The sequence below is a fragment of the Syngnathus acus genome, chromosome 17, assembly GCF_901709675.1.
Source record: "Syngnathus acus chromosome 17, fSynAcu1.2, whole genome shotgun sequence".
Classification (NCBI taxonomy): domain Eukaryota; kingdom Metazoa; phylum Chordata; class Actinopteri; order Syngnathiformes; family Syngnathidae; genus Syngnathus; species Syngnathus acus.
In genome coordinates, this window is record NC_051102.1 from 6682451 (window position 1) to 6698951 (window position 16501).

At 45.3% G+C, this 16501-nt stretch overlaps 5 protein-coding genes across 11 annotated transcripts in view; 2 read left to right on the forward strand and 3 right to left on the reverse strand.

Moving 5' to 3' along the window:
• Window positions 1-961, reverse strand: part of camsap2b (calmodulin regulated spectrin-associated protein family, member 2b) — a 39996-nt gene extending 39035 nt beyond the window's left edge. For both annotated transcript variants that reach the window (XM_037276822.1, XM_037276821.1), the window contains exon 1: window positions 840-961. The gene's annotated coding sequence lies outside the window, so the exon portion shown is untranslated. The remainder of the gene's footprint in view (window positions 1-839) is intronic.
• Window positions 318-5056, forward strand: capn10 (calpain 10). The gene is made up of 13 exons (XM_037276824.1): window positions 318-653; window positions 796-993; window positions 1190-1321; window positions 1403-1599; window positions 1668-1897; window positions 1957-2098; window positions 2261-2427; window positions 2501-2736; window positions 2807-3009; window positions 3212-3464; window positions 3534-3724; window positions 3895-3940; window positions 4063-5056. Exons 2-13 carry the CDS (start codon window positions 859-861, stop codon window positions 4090-4092), a joined length of 1962 nt encoding a protein of 653 aa, XP_037132719.1. The 5' UTR covers window positions 318-653; window positions 796-858; the 3' UTR covers window positions 4093-5056.
• Window positions 5057-5713: 657 nt separating this feature from the next.
• eif4e2 (eukaryotic translation initiation factor 4E family member 2) lies at window positions 5714-8699 on the forward strand. Of its 5 annotated transcripts, none has more exons than XM_037276835.1 (7): window positions 5714-5848; window positions 6562-6673; window positions 6758-6892; window positions 6974-7231; window positions 7314-7454; window positions 7714-7790; window positions 7860-8699. In XM_037276835.1, exons 1-6 carry the CDS (start codon window positions 5829-5831, stop codon window positions 7747-7749), a joined length of 702 nt encoding a protein of 233 aa, XP_037132730.1. In that variant the 5' UTR covers window positions 5714-5828; the 3' UTR covers window positions 7750-7790; window positions 7860-8699. The 5 variants fall into 5 exon arrangements, with proteins under 5 accessions (XP_037132730.1, XP_037132729.1, XP_037132731.1 ...); XM_037276834.1 differs by having other exon boundaries at window positions 7314-7450; XM_037276836.1 differs by lacking the exons at window positions 7714-7790; window positions 7860-8699 and adding an exon at window positions 7634-7664 and having other exon boundaries at window positions 7314-7450.
• A 177-nt stretch (window positions 8700-8876) lies between these two features.
• LOC119137496 (phospholipid scramblase 2) lies at window positions 8877-11808 on the reverse strand. Its single transcript, XM_037276831.1, has 8 exons — window positions 11547-11808; window positions 11046-11324; window positions 10897-10974; window positions 10505-10697; window positions 9469-9580; window positions 9307-9406; window positions 9175-9233; window positions 8877-9004 (listed from the first exon to the last, which is right to left on the reverse strand). The coding sequence occupies exons 2-8, from the start codon at window positions 11311-11313 to the stop codon at window positions 8978-8980; spliced, it is 837 nt and encodes a 278-aa protein (XP_037132726.1). The 5' UTR covers window positions 11314-11324; window positions 11547-11808; the 3' UTR covers window positions 8877-8977.
• A 77-nt stretch (window positions 11809-11885) lies between these two features.
• On the reverse strand, window positions 11886-15875 carry chrng (cholinergic receptor, nicotinic, gamma). 2 transcript variants are annotated; one of them, XM_037276825.1, is made up of 12 exons: window positions 15734-15875; window positions 15530-15666; window positions 15415-15459; window positions 14999-15123; window positions 14770-14925; window positions 13801-13898; window positions 13368-13568; window positions 13185-13299; window positions 13011-13125; window positions 12639-12903; window positions 12439-12572; window positions 11886-12378 (listed from the first exon to the last, which is right to left on the reverse strand). In XM_037276825.1, the coding sequence occupies exons 1-12, from the start codon at window positions 15789-15791 to the stop codon at window positions 12157-12159; spliced, it is 1671 nt and encodes a 556-aa protein (XP_037132720.1). In that variant the 5' UTR covers window positions 15792-15875; the 3' UTR covers window positions 11886-12156. The 2 variants fall into 2 exon arrangements, with proteins under 2 accessions (XP_037132720.1, XP_037132721.1); XM_037276826.1 differs by having other exon boundaries at window positions 14770-14832; window positions 14975-15123.
• Between the last annotated feature and the right edge of the window lie 626 nt (window positions 15876-16501).

Consider the following 16501-nt stretch of genomic DNA (forward strand, 5'->3'; position numbering starts at 1 on the left):
TGCACATTTTCACAGAACGACGTCACTTGTTTGCCTCTACCGCCACCTAGTGTTTACTTTCTTACACAAGTGCAATGAAAATCACGAGATAGCTCAATTTAAGATTTTTTATGGTACCGTCTACCATATTATATTCTAGGAAGCAATAACGTCAATGATGGAACAAATTTGAAGAAGCAAGATATTTCCCACCCATGACCTTATCGGAGAATTATTTGTCAGCTACAAGAGATTATTTAGCGCTGCGTTGAGTCCTTTACCAGCCTAAAAACTTCCATCTCCCGGATTTAAAGCATATAGGTGTATTTTCTAGCAGCTATTGACGAACATTATTTTATTTATTAATGCAAATACTGTATGTTATGTTAATATTGATATTAACATATCATACACCGTTCTAACAGTAGGGGGCAGCAGTTTTGAACTCAGGAAGGATCCACTCCTCGAATGAACTGTCCGACCGGAAGTGATCTTATTTTGACACTTTTTGTTGACATCCGGTGATGTGACACGGCAAGACACTTTGGGCTACAATCTCGTAAATGACAATAACATCATGAATTTGTGTGGACATGATATATCATCTCCAGCGTGCAGGCTAACGCATGTTAGCTGTTATGATATGACGACGAGGGAAAAGATGCTTGGAGCAGGTGAAAGTGAAAACGACACGGTTTCTTTTTGGTGCCTTTGGCTATGAGAGAAACGAGTAACATTTTCCTACTAATTAAAATGGTTGGAGACGATGTGCAACGGCCCTTGGTTTACGACTTAGCTTTTTTTTTACTTTCAAAGGGGAATAGCCTTGATGACGGTAACATCTGACTGAAAGGACTCACCATACAGCAGGTTGGGGCCATGAAGGCAGGGAAAATTAGAGAGTGTGTTCTCTTCGAGGACCTGGAGTTTCCCTCTGATGAGTCGTCCCTGTTTTGTGACAGCTCCACGCCCATCTCCAGACTCCAGGGCCAAATCACTTGGCTCCGCCCACAGGTCAGACGCAGTTCCCTGTCAGTGTTAAAGTTGGAATATAAATTTCACTTTTGAAAATGAACTAATACATTTTCCACAGTGCAGTTTTCTAATTGATTGAAATGCACCTGGATGCAGGACTCGAACCATCTTGCTAAGTTACTAAAAATAGAATCAGTTTTTGATCTGTTGCACCATTTTTTTCCCCCATTTTCAGGAGATCTGCCGATCACCGGTTTTATTTCCTCACAACATCCATCTGAGGCATGCCAAGCAAGGCTTGTTGGGAGATTGTTGGTTTCTGTGCGCATGCTCGGTGCTGCTCAAGAACAAACATCTTCTGGACAGGGTACAGGAAACAATGCCCAACCATGACAATAATCAACCTTTCTGTGCTAGATTATTATTTCAATATCTTACCTTTTTGTAGGTATTTCCTCCGCACCAGCCCTTGTGGAGTGACAGCAACTACAGAGGCTCTTTTTACTTTCACTTTTGGGAGTTGGGACACTGGACAGAGGTGACCATCGATGACCGCCTGCCTTGTGTCGATTCGGCTCTCTGCTTCTCACACTGCCACGCCCCCTCTGCCTTCTGGGTGGCTCTGCTGGAAAAAGCATATGCCAAGTAAGTAGCCAGATTGTACTTCCCGGGATTATTATTTTAGACTAAATGGAGTTCTCCTTGTTTTTAAGACATCGCGGCTCATACGAGCGACTGTGGGCCGGGCAGGTGTCTGAGGCCTTGGTGGACTTAACCGGAGGTCTTGCAGAGTGTTGGAGCTGGTCTCGCTTTGGTTCAGAGGAGGAGCAGCACACATCAGAGAAGAACCACAACCAGGCCATGAAGAAAAGGCTGAAACTGGACCTCATCTATCCACTGAGAGCCACTTGTGCACTCAGTTGCTCCACCCAAAGCATCCCAGGTGGTGTGTTTTGTTCACCTTTAACATTTTCATGACATCATCATGTCACTTTCTGTTAGGAGGCAACGAGCTGGGTCAGCACCATGCCATGGCTGTGGTGGAGTGGCTGGATGTGAAGACGCTAGCAGGAAGCCCGGTGCGACTGTTCAGGATCAGAAACCCATGGGGGAGGTGCTGCTGGGGCGGAGCCTGGACAGAGGGGTGAGGTTAGATAGTCATTTAGATGATGCAGTGAGTAGACAGAAGATGATTAGTTAACAAGATCCTGGAATGTTTTTTGTCTGACAATCCAATATACTCAGTGATTTTTTTAAAACTTTTATGCATGCTCTGTTTTTGCTCAGTTCTCCTCTCCCTTTGCAGCGGTTCGGGATGGCATTTGCTGGATTCAGTCGATGCTTTGGACATTCAAGCCAGGGCGGCTCAGGGTGAATTCTGGCTGGATGAGACTGAATTTTTCTCCCAGTTTGATGATGTCACAGTAGGCTACCCCATCACTGAGGAAGGGCACCTGCAAAGTATCTACACTGGTAATTGTCTTGTTCAGTACAATAGTCCCTATTTGGTTTTTTTTGTGGACCTTCTCAATGACGTCTCAAACAGGAAACCTTCTGCCTCACCGCCATCACCTGGCCGGACGCTGGGTAAAGGGCCTCTCATCCGGTGGAAGTCGAAACAGCAGCATCTACGGCACTAACCCAAAGTTCTGGCTCAAGATGTGCGAAAAAGGCGAGGTTATCGTATCTCTGCTGCAGCACGGGAAGCCAAGACACTTTGCAAACACGGAAGACGACGTGAGGCGCCAGCACTGCCAGGCCATTGCGTTACACATGTGGAAGGTTTGTGCCGTTACATGTTTTTAAGCCATGTGTGTGTGTAGTTTGTGTCAACACTTTGTACTTTCGTCAGGTGGAGAAGAAACGTTTGAATCTGAGCCGTACTTTGAACAAAGCGCCATGTGCTTCTACTCACTGCCACGCCCACCAGAGGGAGGTGGTGCTCCACGGGCTACTGGAGCTCGGACACTACCTTGTGATCCCCAGCACCTACCGACCAGGAGCGGAGGCCCGCTTCCTCATCAGGGTCTTCTCCTCCTCTACCTCATCTGTCAGGTAAGCACAGCGCTAATGCTAAAATGCTAATTCCTGGCTTGGATTTTACGTACTCTACCGTTTTTAAGTTCCGGAGCTTCTTTGGATTTTTTCTTTTTTTTTTTAACCATATTAGCAATATTTTGAGATAGTAAGTGGCCTCACTCTGGTGAAAATGACAAATCAGTGTGATAATCTGAATTTTCCACATGTCCTCCATTAGTGCCCTGAAGAACCCAGCACCTCTCCTGCCATCAATTACAAACGGAGAGTGGGAGACCAATCACTTCCGGGGCTCGTGGGTGGAGGGAAGGTCCGCCGGAGGAAGCAGGAACTTCCCGTCCCACGTCCACAATCCTCGCTTCCCATTTACCGTTTGTGACGAGCCAATTTTGCCGGGCCTCAACGTGAAGGTGAACCTGCGCCAGAACCGTGCCGACGCTGATCTGCTCCCCATCGGCTTCCATATTTATAAGGTGATGCTTCATTCAAGCATTTCAAATAACATTGAAGTCTGACTTGGATGACTTACTTGCCTGATGCAGATACCAGCCGGGGAGCAAAATCATTCCATCCCCAGTGAGGACCCCGTCGCCAGTTGTGTTCCCCACTGCTACACTCAGGATGTCAGCTTGTCCTGCGCTCTTCCACTTGGAGTTTACCTCGTCGTGCCATCCACATACCAGCCGAACTGCGCCGCAGACTTCACCATCAGCCTTGCAAGGAGAATCCACAGGTTAGCTTTGCAACAATTAATTAGTACACTGTAGTCAAATACCATGGTCTGTTTTTTTTTCACATTACGGTTGGCTTTTCCATTCATTTCAGTAAATGAATTGAGAAATACATATTTTGAGTCATCACTGTATTCGTATAAGTGATCCTGTGTGTGTGTGTGTCCTGCAGGAGAGTTGTGAAAAGCCAGGAGAAGCTGGGAAGAGCCATTCAGGAGGTTAGTAAACGATTCCATCTTTGGCAAACCAATTTGAAGCATAACTAACTAGTCGTTTCAGTGTTTTTGTGTATGGACAGAAGATGGCAGTAATGACTAACGCTTGTGTCCTTGTTATGCAGGTGTCTCACATCGCTGTGATGCAAAGCTAGCCGTCTTTGCCGCTTCACTGACGTCGGCCGGATGATGAAAGGACTCCCCCTCTGCCCTCCCCACAGAGACTTGTGTGTGTGTGTGTGTGTGTGTTGCACATGACTTAGTGAGAATGTGTGAGTTGTGGGATGGGAGCTTCCCTTCATCCCCAAAAGCTGAATCTCTGGACCGATGGGCAGCAAGGCACTCATTGGCCATTAGGACATCAGAGGTTGTCGGTGGGCTGGGCTGCTAATGAACTATGACGGGACTGGCTGGTGTAAACAAACAGCCGCCATTGAAGAAAGCCGCCACTGCTGTTGCTCATTCAGTCAGTGATGCGCCCGCCGGACCTGAACAAAGGCTCCTCTCATGAAGGTCCTCACAGAAGCGCTGCGGGCAAGGGGTGAGGGGTTGCTCTGCCACCACTGAGCCAACCAAATTGCACCGCGACATAACCGTGCCATACCAAGCCAGGGTTGTCTACCAATCCCCCCCCCCACGACAGCAATGAAATGCTTTCTGGACGTTCACACTGTCAGCAACATCCATACAGCAGGATGTGATGTCTGAAGCCATCCACAACCTCCAGCTCCCTTTTCCGTCCCCCCTCGGACCACCGCTCTGACCCAAACAGAGCCCCCCGAAGTGGCGGCGAGAGCAGATGACGAGCAGCGAGATGTGAGGGATGAAACAAGAGCTGCGGCACATCAGAGGAGGTCGGCCCGTGTGATGAGGGTGCCAATTGGTTTTGTGTTGAGGCTGTGCGCCTTTGGCAGCCGGTTTGCCTCTTGCTCATCCACCATATCTGTCCTTCTGATGATTGACTCACTGGGAGACAGTGCCAAGTTAAAGAATAAAAGGAGAGTTGTGTTGTACTTCTCATTTTAAAGTCCATGTGAAAAAGAAAAAGTTTATGAAGTTGCGCAAGTGTGATGCTAGCAATGATTGCCCACCTGCTATGTATACATGGAATTAAAAACATACCAGGTAGGCCAAGGTCCTCACTCAAAGTCCTCCAAGCCTGCTCCCGTTTTAGAAGTATTGTACAGCTCGGGATCAGCACATATGGCCACGATGGTCGTTTCCTTCATTTTGTTCTCTTTTCAGCAAACAAATGGCCCGCCATTACGTTGCGTGGTATGTCACGTGATACGTTCCCGAAGCTGATTGGTGTTTACTCACTTTATATCCGGCGGAGAGGCGCTCTGCTTTCAGACGCGCTGGCATGCGTGAACTCCATTGACTGTGATTGATATGAAAATAAGAAAATATTTTATGATGCTTTCATTATGATGCTGCGTTCACACCAAATTTCACACTTCACGAGCTGCTGGCTTTTATGCCACGCCCCTTAAAGGCACACATGATGTCCGACGCATGAAGACGAGTGCTTAGTATTGTTTTACGAAAAAGAGAGATGTTCTTTATTCATTAAAAACAATAAATGTAGTTCTTTGGGGGGGATGGGACGCACTAAAAATATTTCAGTTCATTTCAGCAGAAATATTTCAAAATCTGTACGAGTAAATTCGGAATTAAACTCATTCATAACTAAATCTGATGTCGCTCCAAGCATTGTAACAATACAATCGTTGAAAATGATTGATATTGGCATTTAAATCCCAACTTGCGCCATAACGACCAACGAAGCCCACGGCGATACGCCGTGCGCGTCCACGTCCACGCACCGTGCGCGTCACCCTTCCTGCGGAATTCACTACAGTCGCCCTACGAGACTCCCATTAGGAACATAATGAACAACAAATTTGATGCGTGAGTACATAAGGCAATGTGTGTATCGTCTGCAGTCGTGGAAGTTCCCACTCGGAGCTTGAAAGCAACTTAGATGAGTGTTGCTTGGAAAATGAGAGGCGTGTCTGGGGAAAAGCATGCTTTTGCGTTCAATGGCAACCACCAATAAACCCGCGCGAGGTATCGTGCCACATTGCTGTACAAAAGATGTTGTGACACTAAAAGTTACCATATGTCATATTACCCCGGGGATATTCATATGTTGTTAGCTTTAGCTTAGCTCAAGAGGAAGGCTTAGGCCGCAAATCCCCGGTGTGGTAGTTGTTGAATGGCTGGCGAAAGGATGCGGAATCGCCCATTGCGGCCTGAAGCAACGCACGGGTAGCTGTCAAAATGACGATGGGGAAGTTTAAAGAGGTGTACATATTTATTTATGCGGATATTTTCCACTCATACTGATTTGTACCATGTCATTTCAGGAAGTTTACACTGAGTAAAAGCTTTAAGTGTCAATACATATAGTAGACATGCAAGACGTGTGGTCCTCTGGCTTTTTGCAGAAATTATAGAGTGAAGATACATACATGCATGCCTGGGTGTGCCTGTAGAACCAGCGGGAAGACTTCTTAAAAAGATCTGACTATAGAATCTTTACACAGCACTGTGCAGTGGGGTTAGGGTGAAGGGTCATGAAGGATGAAAACAAGTATTATGTGTCTTTCCTTCAACTTCAGTTTGAAAGATGATGACAGCGGTGACCACGAACAGGACCAAGGCTCACCGAAAGACGGTGAGAAGGAAAGAATTGAAGACGATAACAAGGACCAGAACGTTATAAGGAAGAAGGTACGTTTGCAGCGTCTTGTGCAGGGCCGGTGACAAACTCTGTTTACAACCACATTACCGTCATCTTCATTTTTTTTGTCATAGACGGTGATTCCAGGGGCGGGTGAGCACCCTCTTCAGTATAATTACACATTTTGGTACTCCAGAAGGAACCCGGGGAGACCGGCTAGCACTCAGAGCTACGAGCAGAACATTAGACAGATTGGTAGCTTTGCCTCGGTATGTAGGTTCTCATCAAAACAGCTGGACCAGGGGTGGCCCATATTGATGAATTTCGTCATCTTGCTGATTTTCCCCAAGGTGGAGCAGTTCTGGCGTTTTTACAGTCACATGATTCGACCAGGAGACCTAACGGGCCACAGTGACTTCCATCTCTTCAAAGAAGGCATCAAACCCATGTGGGAGGATGATGCCAACAAGATGGGCGGCAAGTGGATCATCCGTTTGCGGAAAGGCCTGGCGTCCCGCTGCTGGGAAAACCTGATCCTGGCTATTCTGGGTGAGCAGTTCATGGTTGGCGAGGAAATCTGCGGCGCCGTCGTGTCGGTCCGCTTTCAGGTATATACCCAGAACATAACACAATGTAGATAAAAGCAATATTTTTGACATGGATGCCTTGGTTGGTACTAACTCCTTCCAGGAGGACATCATCTCCATCTGGAACAAAACAGCTAGCGACCGATCCACCACGTCCCGCATCAGAGATACGCTCCGACGGGTCCTCAACTTGCCCCCCAACACCATCATGGACTACAAGACACACACGGACAGCATTAAGTATGTATGTCTCGCATCACTTTCTATGACTTCTACCGCACCCACGCATGCATGCACACATTGTAGAACTTGCTGAAATATTTGTAATCACCTCAAGGAATTTCATTCATGTAAGTTAGTCGTACACTACAATCAGCACCTCGTGTTTTGTTTTTACATCATGCAAAATCAATTTTTACGGAGGTCGAGAAATTTGTAGTCCGTGGCTGTTTGTGTTGAGGTCAATTGGTGGGAATCTGGAATGATCTGTTGCTCCATTGCAGAGCATGGGAAGACTTCCATGGTCTGGTGAATGCTAGCGGCGGACGTTAGCCCTCCTGCCACCTCACACCTCTACAAGGTTGGCAACCGTTTTGTCAGATTTTGTAATCCAGCAATGTAAGCACGCTTGTGGCTTCCTTGTTTGCAGGTGTGTTTTTATATCACGTCGCTGTGGTGGATGGAGAGGGCGGATCATGTGTCCGGGTGGGGAGGAGGAAACCCGCTGCGTGGATTGACCGAGCGAAGGCCGGCAACAAATGACGGGAAAGAGCACTCCTTCTTTGGCTCCGCTTGGGTGCGACCAGAAAGCCCTTTGAACAGAAGAGAGAAACAACGGATGTCTCAGACTGGTTTTTTTTTTTTCAAATCTTTTTTTCTAGCAAGTTGAAGTTTAGCGGACTGTTGTTCGGCTATTTGCTCAAAAGCTGTTGACAAAAAGTGTTCTTGGCTGAATTCATCAACCCTTTTCTAATTGTTCACGTCACATGACTTCCTCGACCGCTCTCGGGACTCAAACAGGGTTTGTGGTCGAAGTTCTTGTAATACTGTGCTGTGTTTTAACTGCAATTCTTCTGTCCAACTTGACTTTCTACTGTTATCATTTATCTGTAAAGACAGATTGCTGAAGATTGAATCAGCCAGGATTCTCCTTCTCTGACCTGGAAGTAGAATTCCAAAAAGAGAGGAAAAGGCACACTTACACATACTCGGAATCTTACGAATGGACTGCTACGCTGTTCTCAACTAGTCCAAGGAAATGGGCTGTGCTTTAATGCCGTCAAGCATTTACAATACGGACATTTTCTGCTTTTATCATTTTATATCCATGAGTGTGATGAATCCACTGAAGTTTTCTTTTTTCCAATTTTTCTATTGGGAAAACTGTAACGCCACCTTTGTTTGGTGGTGACGATTGGGGAAGATGCAAGTTGGATGTACGTTAAATGGATGAAAAGCAATAAATATGCAGCTGCTGCTAATAAAGCGTCTGCCTTGAATACTTCAATGCTTTTAAATTCACTGTAAATTGAAAATATGTATGTTTAACACCACAGAGAAGAGTATTGTAAAAAATGAAATTTATATATCATAAATAAAATTTGACTAGAATTTCCTCATAGCAGTCCAGAAGATGTTTTCCATGGCCTCGGCAAAATAAAACTAAGAATAAAGAATGTCAAAGTTGTTAAAAATGGAAGTGATTGTTATAATAATATCTAGTTCAGTCAAATGAATTTGAACATTTTACCTGTAAGTTATCGTCCTTCAGCTCATCTCAAAAAACATGTAATTCTGCAAAAAGAGAAAGACAACAGCAGCATTAGTGACCCTTTCGGGTTTGATGAAACCTAATTCCGTTCTGAAACCAGTTCGGAAATTTCTTTTCATTTGTAATTAGTTAAATGACCGTTAATGTTCCGCATAGCCAATCAAGGAAATTGAGCCAAATGACCGTCCCTTACCAGTAAGAATGTGGCTGCCAGTAGCAACAGTTTAGTTTGTGAATCCATCTCAAGTGGCACTGAAACATTTCAATAAATTCATAAATTGTCATTAATCTAAAACGCACGTGTACATTCATCAAATCTCCTTACCGTCCATCCCAAAATATTCATGGTCCATGTTATGCTCTTGGTGAAAGCCGGGCCATTTCTTCCATATGGTACCGATGTCCTCACCAATATTGGAGACAATCTAAAAAAACAATAGATGTGGCTTTTTGGTGAAAATAGGTGTTTCTGGTAGGTGAGCACTACCTGAAATTGCTGATTTGACAAGCAGCGAATTGGGCAGCATGGGCCTTGAATTCGGACGGCACACGTTCCGTGGGAGTCTTTGACTTCGAAAAGAGGCGTGAACATGCTCCACCTGGCAAAACAGGACCACAAACACACACTTATTACTTGTGATAGTGTTTCGGCCCTTTCTGGCCAGGACCTCTCTCTCTCCCACCACTGGAACGACAGAATCTCTCCTGCAGTGAGCAACCTGGCAACCGCCAAGCCGGCCTTGATGCTTGATTGCTCCCATTTTCAGCTGTCATGATTCCGCAGCACCAAAATTGTTTGCTCGCTGTCACAGGAGTTCAAACTGGGACAGGCTTTTATTACGGCACAACGGAGGGAATTTTCATACCAAGTAGATCATCCAAACCTTCGCCAGCTTTGTCTCAATTAGACATCCGGCGTTGCTTCTGGAAAACTCTAAAATTGACATCCAAAGCTAGCCGGTGTTATTCTCACGTATCCTCTGGGCCCCGACCAATAGGGGGCGCCCAAGAGCATCGGTGCATTTATGTCTGATTTTCTTTGTTGTTGTTCTTTGTTGCTATTCTTATGCTACAAATTATTTGTGCACTCGACTCTAGTGGTTAGGTCTCGCGTGGGACAAACGGATTATTTCGGTGTTGCCATTAGTGAGCTTTCCCCATTAGGAAGGATGCGGCATTCCTTCCCGCTCACGCTGCTCGGGTGCTGTCAATTGCGGCTCCGAGCAAAACAGCTGCTTAGTGCTTCTTTAGACCTCTCTGTGCTATTTCTTGCTCTGGGAGTGGAAAAAACAAGCACGTGACACGTGCAGTCTGGGAAAGTTGAGATAAGTGTCTCACAATGAGCACAAAAGGCTTCGTTCCTACGTGTGAAAGAAAAAGGCCGCAGGTGTCGTCGTGGCTAAAATCTAATCACAGTAGATGTTCCTCATTACCCATTCAAAGAAATAAAAATACTCTTAATAATCTTCATTCTTTTTAATGCAAAAGATAATTTGTGCTATAGTGGCTCGGGTGTGGCCGACCTTTGGCACACGGTGCCGATGAGCTGCTTCTGGCCCGTGTAGGCGCTTATTTCCATCAGGCAACAGCCAAGGCAGCAGGCATCCATCCTGAGAGGTCTGTCCAAGTAGAAAACCTGGTGGCCCTGCTGGTCGAAGCCCTGCAAGGAGCAGGATCGAGCTGGACCACAACACTGAAGGCACACGCATGAACTCTCTGAAAACAAGGAAGGAAACAGGAAGGAGATGCTGAAAAGCACATGGAGATATAGTTCATGAAAATAACTCAAAAAATGTACATTTAAATTGATTTACATTTATAAAGAAAACATTTAATGACATTTAAAAGCAAAGGAAATGTTGTAACTGAGCCCAAACTTTTAAACAATAATGTAGGTCAGATTGCGCAATAGTACCTTCCACCGCCACAAACAACTGGGACCTGCTGGCTCCCGTGGCAATGCTGTAGATCCTCTGAGGAACACACTGCGGTCCTACAAGTAGAAGCAAATCACTTGGGAGCTGATCTACAAACATACGTTTGCTCCAAGAAGACAGCACTCACCCTCAAGTTGCGGTCTGGCAGTGATATGAAACTGACTGACATCATCCAGCACGCTCAAAGAGTTGGAGGAGCCTCCCGCGCCATCCTCGCTCCTCGGCGCACCCGGGACCTGCTCGGCTGACATTTGGAGAGCTTTGCATCCGTGTGGGTGAGGGTGGCACTCGCACACAGGACTGCATTTATTCTGGAAGGCTCGGAAAATCACGCGGATGTGATTCTCTCGTTCCAGTTGGCCGTAGGGAAGAGGTTGATTCGTCACGGTGGACATGGTAGCGAGACCTAAGAAGAATCGCACGTATCGAAATCAAAATCCCGTAAAGAATCACAAAAACCCGTCGAGTTCATCTTCATTGTTTCGCTAAGGCCCGAGATCACTTTGTTGACATTACAACACTCGTTAAGGATGTTTATGACATTGTAAATTCTAGATCCAGACATTAAACTGTGACGTGATCATTAAAAGTGGTGTCGTAAAATAGTTTTTAAAAGTTCTTTGCTTACCTTCAGTGGTCAGGCCCCCATCCTTGTTCAGACATTGAATGTAAGAGTGAGCTGAACCAAAGTGTGTGTGTCCATGATGTGAAGAGCGGGTTGGGTTTGTTCGCTCTGTGTGCCAATATTCACGTAGTAATGTTTGGCTTAGTGACTGTGTGTCTAGAGAGCTTCTCACCCGCCTCTGTTGCCCTGACAACCGGCCGGATCTGCCTTTTGTTGGGGCCTAAAGGCAGCATTCGGCCGTGTAATTGAAGTCCTGGAGGGGGGGGGGCTCTAAGTCTGTGTTTGTTGGTCGTACCCAAGGTGGCAGGTTGGACACCGAAAATAAAGTTGGCACAAATCAAACCAGGCAGTGTATGTAGCATGATACAAATATAATGAGAAGAACGTCTAAAAATAAAATCAACGATAGAAAACAGAATGCAATTTTTTTCCAAATTTTTAAGGAACATTTTGTTTGTCATAAAATGTCATGTAAAACATAAAACAGGGTTCCTGGATTACAACCATGGAGCTTTTCATCACCAGAAAAAAAAAACAGTTAACCTTGGTTTGTACTGACTAAAACTGAAGGATCAGTTTGAATCCTGAAAGAATAGACATGAGGTGATCTGCTTCAACCCAGCAGGTCTTCTACTGGCCTGGTATCAGGTAGATGTGTAAGATTTTCTGTCATGGGAAGGTACTTCTTTGGATCCCCCGGGAAGGGCGAAGAAGGCGGCTGGTTGAAGTGACCCAACAGGAAGATGGCGATGGTGCCGACAAAAAAAAGCAAAGCCATGACAATGAAGCAGACCCGGTCCATAACCCGGGCGACCCGAATCCACTCTTCATTCTCCTGAGAGGAACAACGAAATCATTACTCGGCAAACTACAACAAAGATTGTGAGTCGTTTACGTTTTGATAGGTGTTTTGTTGCTTTGTCGTCTCAGCGATGCGTTTACACGAAGCCACGCACTGTTTGAGTTCCGGGGCAGCTTTAGCCAAACTGAGACCGAGTCGCTCGGCGGTTCCCTCGTCTGGGCCTTTTTCTAGTAAATACACAGCAAACCTGAATATCATCGCCCTCCATAATGAGGCCTATCCTCCATACTTACCCAATGTTTCGAGGACTGACTTCATCAGTCCATTTCTCTCTTTGAGTCGGGCAAACATGAGTTCGGTCCGAGCTGTTCTCAGGATATAGTCCTCCGCCTTGTTGATTAGCGTCATGGAGCTGCGGCGCCGACACGGGGCCGGATCTACTTTGTTCCTTTCGTCGACTCCGCCGTCACCTTTGTCGGGTTCAGCGGAGGCGTCGTGATCGGGTGTCCAGGGCTGCATTTGCATCCTCAATAGCCGAGGCAGAACGTTCAGAAAGATCTGAAAGAGAGTGATCTGAATCCATGAAGGGTCCATCCTTTCTTTGCTACCCTCCAACAAAGAAAGCGAAATGTGCTTTATCGGAGTCAATAATTTAAGGAGCTTACCTTTCTCACTTGGTCTGACATCAGGTGAGTGCTTGGTGTTCTCAGCGAAACATTGAGAACCACCACGCAGTTCATCACCACAACGGTGGTCACCGACATCACAAACATCAGATACCTACGGTGGAAGAAAGTCATTGTAGAGCGGAAAAAAGAAAAAATCTCTCAGCTACTTACTTTCCAATAAGAGGAACCGCCTTGGACGTCTCTGGAACCTTTCGAGCAATGAGGAAGAGGAACACGGTCTGGCCCAGAAGAGTGGCAATGGACATGGTGCACTTCTGGCCACCGGCTGCAAAAGAAGCAATGCTAAGCTTGTGTGTCAACTTTGGAATCTGAACATTGACGAAAAAGAAACACCTTTGGCGGGTAGGTAGTAAACAAGCAGGCAGAGAGAGGAAAAGAGCACGCAGGGTGCGATGATATTAATGATGTAGAAGAGGGGCTTTCTCTGGATGATGAGGAAGAAGACCAACTCTTGGTATTCCAGGTCGTCTTTGGTAAACTGGCTGTTAATCACCTTCTTTGCTGGCCTGTGTTTGATGGCCCATTCTCCATTTTCTAGGGAAAGTCAAATGGGCCAAAAATCATTTTTAGAAATTGAAAATCATTGTTTATTTATTTATTTATTTATTTATTTATTCATTCAGTGTATTTTTTTTGGGGTGTCACACTGAGGCTCTACCAAGCTGTTCTTTGCTGACCACGTTGTCACGGCAATGAGAAGTGAATGTGGACTTAAAAACGTGAACGACAGCATGTAGTGTGGCGATTCGTGATATGTGCGTCGTACCCGTGAAAGCCTCAGGGTCAATGTCAACCCACTCCAGAGTTTGGTTGTCCTCCTTTTTTAGAACAAGTTCAATCTCATTGGCGCTGTAGGTCTGGGAGCTGCACACAAAGACAAGAGATATGGTCTGCCAGCACAATGGAAAACAAACATTTATTTCCTTTCACAGGACAGCAACATGAAAAGCGACTTTGAATGGTACTTTTGTCTCGGGTTTGGACATGGCAAGGTCTATTTCAGCACAAAGACAAGCTGACGTGGGAACATGCTGCTTGGAGCCAGGATTCTAGAAAACTGGAGTCATATGTCTAGAATAGTTTTTTTTTCTCTAAGTTTTTTCTTTGTGTTTTGCTTCAGAAACAGACAAATAATACACAATTACAGTATTTTTGTAGTCCAGACACACCATGTAGATTTTATAATTTATCTCATGTAGATTTCTTCCAGTACCATATTTTCCGCACTATAAGGTGCACCGGATTATAAGGCGCACCTTCAATTCCATTTTAAAACTTTGTCCATATATAAGACGCAACGGATTATAAGGCGCACCTTCAATGAATGGCCCATTTTAAAACTTTGTCCATATATAAGATATATACATTTGGCCCGCGGGCCGGACTTTGGACACGCCTGCTGTAGTGGCCCAATATTGGTCCATATATAAGGCGCACCTGATTATAAGGTGCACTGTCGGCTTTTGAGAAAATTGGAGGTTTTTAGGTGCGCCTTATAGTGCGGAAAATACGGTATATCAATTTCACAATAATATGGTCGGCATAATAACTCACAAATGTATAAAAAAAAAAAATCTGTATGTTCACATATGCTTGTCTTTTTGTGATATTAAAAACATGAGACCAAGATGGATCACTTCAAAACTTTTGCCATTATTAATGTAGCCTATAGCATGTACAATTTTATTAGTGAGAGAAAATAATTCAAACACCAGTAATCAATCATCATACCCACCGGAAGACCATTGTGCAGTTCTGCCAGTCGAAGGGGAAATAGTTGACAGTGATGGCACAGGCGCTGCGGTAGATGGCGGGAGGCAACCAGTACACGCAGCCGTTAGGAGACACCAACGCGTTGCAATACAGCGCCACTTCAAATTGGCCATCCACACTGCACATATGTTTAGGGAAATGTTCATATGGACACTTAACATGCTTACGAGAGATTTGCTCGAATGTCTGACTTGTTCTCCAGGATGACATCAGGGAGCCAGATCATCTTGGAGGGGACGCGGAGCTCCCATGTGATGTTCTTGTATAAAGCGGATCGAGGTGGCTGGTCCCATCGGAGTCTGTAGTCGCACCATTGCTACGAGGAGAAAAGAAACTTGAGATCATGCTTCAATTCAATTTGTTGTGCTGCTTCTTCGGGTGTGCCTGTCTTGACCACTAGAGGTCAGTATAATACAGTCATGCAGACACAAATGAAGAAGAGTTTTTTGCTGAGGATGAATAATATATGCCTCTGAGTATTGTGACATTGTCTACAAGTGTCGCACCACTGTTTTTACAATTTTTTGTGTGAATTGAGTCGATATACAGCGCTCCAATCTCAAAAAAGCTTGTAAGTAGTTTTCAAAGTCAATCTGATGCAGATTACCATTTCGATCCAAACGCTAGTCATCAGGGCCTCCTCCTTTTCATTCTGAAAAGAGAATTATTTATCATTCATCTGTCGCTATGCCCATCAAGATCCCATTCAAAAGTTTCCTCACCAGGGAGATGAGGTTGGTAAGGGTCATCTTGACGGTCACCTGAGTCACATCGCCGCTGTTCTCGACGGGCCGCACTTTCTTGTTGTAGCCTTTCATTAAGTCCTTGAAAAGTTCTCCTTCGAGGTTGAGGGCGAACGCTGCTCACAAACACACACAGCACAGACTGAGGAAATCGAAGCACATTCACAGCAAACGTGCTCTTACCTGTGGTAGAAATCATAAATATCCTCAAGAGAAATGACCCAGAGAGAAGAAAAGCCATCTGCACGTGTGTGTGTTGATGTGCTGCTCTGTCTGACAAAACCTTATGAACGCAGAAACATATGCCCACTGCTTAATGGACCTGCTGGCTTTGTGGCTTGTGTGTGTGTGGGGGTGTGTTTCCCAGCACAAGCTGAACTTTAATTCCAGTGCTGCATTGTCAGCTGTCACAGCAATACACACACACACATGCACACACACACACACACACAATCTTTTGCAAGTCAAACATCTTAAGCGAATAAAATAGGTTATGGACAAATTTATCATTGGAGCCAACACTGAGTCTTTAGTAAGGAAATAAATAAATAAATGAAAGAAAACAGCAGCAATAGAAGAGTAAAACAAAAGAACAAAGGTGAACAGGCAACAGGTAGCATCTACGAAGGCTGATCAGGCTTTGTGGAGATTGGGTTATGCTGCTGGCACATTGACCACTCACTATCAAATATCAACCGGTGCGTCACAAACAAACGACACACTTCCCAGACATCTCCAGAATGTTTTCAAAGAGTCGGGAGTATTTGTCGGGTGCGTTTTTGCGGCTGTCCTCGACTTGGAGATTAGAAACTGAGCCAATTTGATGCTTCATGGGATCATATTTGTCGAGTCGCTACAAGGATCGTTTTGACAGTTTTACAATTTGGATAATGATTTGGAATCCACCTTATCCTGGAAAAAGGAGGGTGGATAGGAGAAATTTTTACAGCA

Excerpts from the sequence above, each read along its gene's own strand:
- LOC119137496 (XM_037276831.1), bottom strand. The coding sequence starts at position 11,313 with ATGTCCACCGTGACGAATCAACCTCTTCCCTACGGCCAACTGGAACGA. Across the intron at positions 9,407-9,468 it reads TGTCAAATCAGCAATTTCAG|ATTGTCTCCAATATTGGTGA; the intron begins GTAGTGCTCACC and ends TTGTTTTTTTAG. Across the intron at positions 9,234-9,306 it reads TGAATATTTTGGGATGGACG|TGCCACTTGAGATGGATTCA; the intron begins GTAAGGAGATTT and ends GAAATGTTTCAG.
- capn10 (XM_037276824.1), top strand. The coding sequence starts at position 859 with ATGAAGGCAGGGAAAATTAGAGAGTGTGTTCTCTTCGAGGACCTGGAG. Across the intron at positions 1,322-1,402 it reads ACAAACATCTTCTGGACAGG|GTATTTCCTCCGCACCAGCC; the intron begins GTACAGGAAACA and ends ACCTTTTTGTAG. Across the intron at positions 1,898-1,956 it reads CTCCACCCAAAGCATCCCAG|GAGGCAACGAGCTGGGTCAG; the intron begins GTGGTGTGTTTT and ends ACTTTCTGTTAG.
- chrng (XM_037276825.1), bottom strand. The coding sequence starts at position 15,791 with ATGGCTTTTCTTCTCTCTGGGTCATTTCTCTTGAGGATATTTATGATT. Across the intron at positions 13,569-13,800 it reads TGACCCTGAGGCTTTCACGG|AAAATGGAGAATGGGCCATC; the intron begins GTACGACGCACA and ends GACTTTCCCTAG. Across the intron at positions 13,300-13,367 it reads TTACTACCTACCCGCCAAAG|CCGGTGGCCAGAAGTGCACC; the intron begins GTGTTTCTTTTT and ends CTTCTTTTGCAG.
- eif4e2 (XM_037276832.1), top strand. The coding sequence starts at position 5,829 with ATGAACAACAAATTTGATGC. Across the intron at positions 6,893-6,973 it reads AGATTGGTAGCTTTGCCTCG|GTGGAGCAGTTCTGGCGTTT; the intron begins GTATGTAGGTTC and ends ATTTTCCCCAAG. Across the intron at positions 7,232-7,313 it reads TCGTGTCGGTCCGCTTTCAG|GAGGACATCATCTCCATCTG; the intron begins GTATATACCCAG and ends AACTCCTTCCAG.